Source organism: Rhodotorula paludigena, assembly GCF_050403205.1.
Source record: "Rhodotorula paludigena JCM10292 DNA, Rt_paludigena_JCM10292v1_ctg63, whole genome shotgun sequence".
Classification (NCBI taxonomy): domain Eukaryota; kingdom Fungi; phylum Basidiomycota; class Microbotryomycetes; order Sporidiobolales; family Sporidiobolaceae; genus Rhodotorula; species Rhodotorula paludigena.
Window position 1 is genome coordinate 97,451 of NW_027481395.1, and position 6,356 is coordinate 103,806.

The following is a 6,356-nucleotide window of genomic DNA, read 5'->3' on the forward strand; positions in this document are numbered from 1 at the left end:
CGTACCGCTGATGTGCACCGCTCGGATCTATCTCCTTTTGCGATCTTCCTAGGAGACTGGCGACACCCCGCTCGTCGCTCGAGCCTGCCTTCTCAACGGACGGACGGTGTCGGTTGACCCTGATCGAGGCGACTCTATCCCCCCCGTTGTGCCCCAGACCCTCTCTTTCGCCTCGTCCTCTCCCGTTCCTCAGCACTCCGCCTACCATGGCTCCCGCCTTCCTCCTCTCTCGCAAGCGCGCCAACACCACCTTCGGCAGCGCATCGCCACCCCCTTCGATCGCGCCTCCTCAGGCAAGTCCCCCGCTTTCAGGTGACAGAACGCGGACTCCGTCTTGTTGACCGCCAGCCATTGCACCCTCGCAGAGCCGCACACAGCGCGCGTTGTCGCGTCTTTCACGCTTGAGGACGCCCCTACGCTCGACAACACCGTCGGTCGCGCCGCCGCTGCCCAGCAAGTCGCCCTTGTCGCCCTCGACGCGTCCGCTCAAGCAGCTTCGCCGCCAGTCCCGCTCGTTCTCGACTTTCCTCGACTCGCTGTCCATCTTCGCATCTCCACTGACCCCGGCCGCTACCATCGCAAGCCCCCTGCACGGGGTTCGCGCATCCGACGAGACCGACATCTCCCAACGTCGCATCTCGCTCAAGCGCACAATCTCGTATCCGCTCCTGTTCAGCAGCACGACGCTCCTCGAGTCGTCGACGCACGGATGGGGCACGCGCAACGTTGCGATGCGGCTCGCCAAGGTACCCGCGCCCGCCTCTCGCGACGATACGGTCACTTTCCCGCGTTTGCCCGGTCTCGACGAGGACTCGTTCGTGACATCGCCGCAACATCCTACGAGGCCGTATCGCTACTCGGACGACTCGCTCGTGGGCACGCCGACCTGGTCGATCGACACGCACCACGTCGAGGGCAACGAGACGTCGCGCTTCTCGAGCTCGACCGAGGACGGCGGCGTCTCGTCCTCGTCCGCGCACTCGCACGAGCAAAGCGCCCGCTCGAGGCTCGTCGACGTATTTCAGCGCGAGCGCGTCTCGGAGTGCGAAAGCGCGGGCTCGCACCTGGACCTAGACTTTCACCTCGACCCGCTCGCTCCGCCGCTCTCGCCGCCGCCATCGCCCGAAATGTACCGCAACCAGCCACGCGTCGCTCGCGACGCGCCGGCGCACGTCTTCGACACGCCTACGCCGCTGCGCAGCAAGGCGTCAACCTGGTCGCTCTGGTCGGACGACAGCGACGCTGTCGACCCGGCGCTTGCGGGCTTCTCGTACGCAGCGACGGCGCCCGTTCCCCTTCACTTCACGGAGAAAGGGCGCAACCTGCTCACGCCGCCCGAGACGCCGCGTCTCGGCACCATCGCCGCCGACTCGCCCTCGCCGCTCCTCCTGCCCGGCAGGGACGCGGCCGGAGGGTCCTTCCTGTCTCTTGCGCTCGAAGAGATCACGAGCGAGGTCGACAAGCTCGCGCAGGACGCACACCCGCTCAGGTGAGCCGGCACTTCGCTCCCGCGCGCGACTTTTCGGCTGACATCCCTCGGACTCGGTGAAACAGCTTCGAGCTTCCCACGACACCCACTTCGCCGACACCCGTACCGTTCCCGCGCGTCTCTCTCACGCCGTCCCCGCCGCCGCCTCGTCGTCCCGACACGCCGACGCCCGACTTTGCGCGTACCTTTGCCTTCGAGGCCCCGTCCCTCGCCCGGTACCGCGACCCGAGCGTCGCAAGCACTCCTGCCCGCAGTCGCGCGCTGCGTCACATTCCGGCGCCGATCACAACTTCGCCCATGTCGCCCACTCCCGCAATGGGCACTTCGCTCGTCTCGTCGCCGACATCGTCCGCCTCGCCCGCGTCATCGACTTTCTCGCTCACGCCGCTCGCTTCGCCCCGCTCGCCCTCGACGACCCTTGCATCGTCGTACCTCTCGTCCCCGCCGTCGACCGCGTCGCTCTTCGCGTCGATGGGGCAAGGCAAGGTTTCCCGCCGCCGGCCGGTGCTCATCTCGCCCGCTGCGACGCCCACAACGCCCACATTCCACGCGATCCCCGCGCCGCTCGCGGCGCCGCAGATTGGCGGCGTGCCCTCGAGCCCGCCGAGGCGGTCGTCCGTCTAGAGCCCGCCTCTCGCCTCCGTGTATCCATCTCCTGAGCCACGTTGCATAGTTGTCTCGCTCTCCTGGTTGTACAGGCTTGTCTAGATCTCAAAAGTGCGTCAGAGGAGGTTTGTCCCCCTCCTCAATCTTGCCCATGTTGCATAGCTTCCTTCCTCTCTCTCCTTGCGGCTGTGCAGAGCTTGATGCGTTGGCTGTGTAGCGTGTTTCTGGTGTGTAAGCTCAGTCTGTCCTTACATTGTCTTGCGTAAAGCCCACCTTGCACAGTCAGAGACAGGCTAACAAAAGCAGCGACGTGGAAATGCAGCGCCCTAGTCTGCATCAATGGCAGCCTGGATTTGCACGGTCAGCAACCTCAGTGTGAGCATGCACCTCAACAAGCCAGGCGCAAGGACGCCACTTAGCCAGACTGTAGACACACCTTGCCCTGCTGCTTCTTCTAGTAATTCGGATCCATCTCGCGCTGCACCTTATGGGCCTTGCAGAGCGCCTTCCTTGAGTCTTTGCCGCCTGCCGTGGCGGTTTTGTGCCCCGCCTGCATTGCCACCTGCCGCGTGAGGAACTTGCGGCAGAAGGCGTTGACGGGCGCATTCTCCGACAGCGGGCCACCGTCCCGTACACGGCGCCTGCTGTCAAGCTGGCGGTTTGCCGAGCCCACAGAGTGCTGCTCCGTGCACTTGCAGCGGTCATGCGCAAGAGACAGCTACTTGCAAAGGAAGCACTTGAGAAGCCCTGCTTTGGGAGGAGGGGCGAGGTGCTCAATGCAGAGCGTCTTGAGGTGCACGTTGAGGCACGTCTCAAGTTTGAGCGAGAGATTTGTGTCGTGCGGCATGATGAGGGCGGGCAGGAGATGGTAAGTCTGGGTCGACTGGCCGTACGTGGTGACCGGGCTGAGAGCCGCTGAACGGCCTGGTTGAAAGGCCCGGACGGCAGCGTGCGGAGCGTCTCTTGGCGTTGAGCCCACGTCAATCAATTATCTCCGTAGATTGTCTGGATCGTTGAGACGGGGACTCACCGTCTCGGTTCGCGCGCGGTCTTGCACACCGGCAAGCGGGATGACCGTTGCTTTGCAAGCAAGATGCCAACGTAGTTGACCGCCTCAAAGAGCAAAGCAGCGCCTGTAAGCTTGCTCTTTGCTGGGCGACTCTGCGCGCGCCAAGTCGTGCAGCTTGCGAGCGCCAAGCAGTGTGCGTCAAGATTGACGCCGTTGACGTTGATTATGCCGCGCCCTCCTCAACAGTGGGACCGCCGCTGCCAGACGCGCTAGCGGAGCCCTTGACCGCTGCCGTGATGGTGGCGTCAAGCAGCTTCTGCTGCGCTGCTCTCGCCGTCTCGACAAGGTCCTCCTTGCGCTTGGTGTCCTTGGCCGCGGCAAGCTTGGCGTTGAGGGCAACAATGTCTGGCAGTTGCAGGAGGAAGAGGTTGAGGTAGATGCCAATGAGATACACAGGCCGGTCAAAGATGTAGACGGGGACTGCGGCAAGGGTTGTGCGCGGCGGGAGGCTCCTGTGCCCAATGTCGATCATGGCCTTGTGCGTCGCGCTCCCAAGCGGGCCAAGCCGGTTGCGCAGCACTCTGCGCAGGAGTGCGGAGCACGCAGGGGCAAAGAGCACCTGCGCGCGCGTCTCCTGCAGCGCGCGAACAGATTTGTCGCCTGTGTTGTAGGCATGGAGGAAGGGTATGCAGTCGAGCATCTTGTCAAGAAGGAGGTCAAGGCATTCTTTGCTTGAGAGCTGCGCAAGAGGATCAGGCCGGTCCTTGGCAGCGGCGAGCAGTTCTGCAGAGTTTTGGACTCAGCTCCTGCATCAGCCGCTGCGGTAGCGCAGAACGCACCTTGTCCAAGCGGCGCGTCGCCCAGGACAATGAAATTGCTGATCTTGCCGTAGTTGGTGACGTCAGCAGGCAGGACCGAGGTGTAGGCCGGCGGGATGACCGAGACTGCAGAAGTTACGAGTCAGATGGAGACCCGCTTCAATTCTCAGTCAAACACGTACCCAGCTCTTCCAGCAGGCGCTTGACGTCTTCCACTTCTGACAGGCCTTGAGCGCGCTCTGGACCTCGGGATCAACCGTCCAGTGACTCCAGTCCGACTCGCGCTTGAGATTGGCAAAGCGAGAGGGTTCTGGAGCGAAAGGCGGGTTGGTACAGCAAATGGACAAGGAGGAGAGCTTACGCACCTTGCTGCAGAGAAGCTGGGTCCTTGGCCGCTGTTGGGACCGGACGCGACCCAAGCAGGCTTGGCGACTTGAGAAACGGCGAGCTCGGGAGTTGGTTCTGCTCGGCGTTGATGCCATCTGTGGATAGCGCGTGTCAAAATTGTTGCTGACTGGAATGCGGGAGAGAGGCGCACCCGTTGTGTTGCCAGAGTTCCGTGCGGTCCTCGTCCAGCCCGCGCGCGCTCGTCCTCCGCCTTGGTCCGACTCGCCATCCTCTTTGTCAATCCACTCCAACTTGCCCATTGCAGCCCACGTCGGCGGCTCCCACTTGATGCTGACGTTCAAGAGGTACTTGGGCCTGCCCGGCGCCGTGTGGCGGGGCACGAGGATGTCGCTGGGGAGGATGCGCTCCTCGCGAGCGAGGTACGGCACCCAGAGCGCAAACTCGTTGGTGTGGCTGGAGAAGTGACCGTGCCCGTTGTACAGGACTCCGGCGGGCCTTCCTATCGGGTGGCGCAGCGCCGAGGCGGGTAGCCGGAAGCGCGTCGGGAGGTCGTCGAGCGGGAGGAGCGCCTCGCGCCAGAGCGAGTTGTTGCTCAAGATGTAGCGGTAGAGGATGGTTGGCAACCCAATGATGCTCAACATGACAAGCATCTGCGCCGCGGCGACCCACGGACGCGGGTGCGCCCATTCGCAAGCAACGTCGCTGACCAATTTGCCCGCGTGGTCGTGGTCATCGTAGAAGGGTTTGAGGACCTCGACGTCCTCGACATTTGATTGGCCGTGCACTTCGACGAGGTATTGAGCGCTCGCCGCTTGAAGATGGTCGATGGCGCTGCGCTCCGTCGCGAAGGGCGAGTCGGCGCCGGTGCGGATATAGGTTTCTGCGAGCGCTTGCGGGCCACAGTCGCCGTCGCCCTCTGTTTTCTGGCCCGCCGTTGATTCGAAGACGGGAATCTCGAACGTGCCCGACGAGCGGGGGAGCGCGGCAGCGAGAGCGTGCGCACCAAACGGTGCTGGTGCAGGTCCAAGGGCGGGCGCAGCATTGATAGAGTGACCGGGAGAGCTGGAGAAAGACGTTGGGGACGCAGGTACGGGAGCGCGGGGGGTGGGCGCGGGCGCAGATGTGGGTGCGTGCGTGGGGAGGGGAGCGTGCGTCGGCGCGGGAGAGCGAGAGGGTCTGCTGACCGCCGTCGGCGTAGGCGCGGCAGTGGCACTGTTGCGCGAGGTGGGCACATCGAGTGGAGCCGACGTCGACTCGGAAGTATCGCGCGAGTTGGGCGCAGCGAGGGGAGGTCCAGCAGCGTCGGTCGACACGTCGATCGGCGAAGAGGTCGAGGTTTTCTTGTGCTCCTTCAACAACGTCGCGCCGCGCCAGAAGAACCTGTCGAGCCCTGCGCTCGTCGGCGAGGGCGGGCGCATTCCCTCCACGACCGACCCCTCCCTCTTGGTGTTCCGCCCGTGGTGCACCTCGACCTTGAAAGGGCGACTCGTACGTGGACGCCGCTTTGGCCCGCGTTGGAACGTGCAACCAGAAGTGTCAAGCGGCGGGTTCTCGGGACAAAGGTCGATTGGGTCAATCCCTTCGAGCCGCTGCTTTGGCGGCATTGTAGCGCCGGGAGAGAGCCTTCTTGTTCCTCTGTGCAGCTCTGGCTTCACAAGTGAAGCGCCAGGCAAGAGGAACAGAGGAGACGACGCGTACGCGCGTCAGCGACGGCCGCCTCATTGCGGAGATGAGAAGGTCGCGCCCAGCTCGACCACGTCCCGCCGTTGCCAGCCTCAACCAAGGGCAGTGGAGGTCTAGAGACACCTGTTGCATCCATCTGCAGCGCTTCAAAGCCGTCCTGCGCAGAACAGAGACTCCCCTCAGCAAGTTCCAGATTAAACGAGCTGCGTCGCCGTTGTCCTTGTCGCGTCTCGCTGAGTGGCAGTTGGCCCTGGCCTCTCCCGCTGCCGGTTGACCGCAAATATCAACATGAAGCGCCTGATTGAACCCCTCGTTGCCTCTGTCCCCTCCAAGCGCGCGCGCACTGGGGGGGGGGGGGGGGGGGGGGGGGGGGGGGGGGGGGGGGGGGGGGGGGGGGGGGGGG

The 6,356-nt window shown here is 64.1% G+C and overlaps 2 protein-coding genes across 2 annotated transcripts; one reads left to right on the forward strand and one right to left on the reverse strand.

Moving 5' to 3' along the window:
• Window positions 1-206: 206 nt before the first annotated feature.
• JCM10292_003486 (uncharacterized protein) lies at window positions 207-2,113 on the forward strand (the record flags this gene model as incomplete). Its single annotated transcript, XM_076652047.1, has 4 exons — window positions 207-312; window positions 366-480; window positions 584-1,489; window positions 1,555-2,113. 4 exons carry the CDS (start codon window positions 207-209, stop codon window positions 2,111-2,113), a joined length of 1,686 nt encoding a protein of 561 aa, XP_076502429.1.
• Window positions 2,114-3,327: 1,214 nt separating this feature from the next.
• On the reverse strand, window positions 3,328-5,874 carry JCM10292_003487 (uncharacterized protein; the record flags this gene model as incomplete). Its single annotated transcript, XM_076652048.1, has 4 exons — window positions 3,328-3,887; window positions 3,944-4,048; window positions 4,288-4,404; window positions 4,461-5,874. The coding sequence occupies 4 exons, from the start codon at window positions 5,872-5,874 to the stop codon at window positions 3,328-3,330; spliced, it is 2,196 nt and encodes a 731-aa protein (XP_076502430.1).
• Window positions 5,875-6,356: the final 482 nt, after the last annotated feature.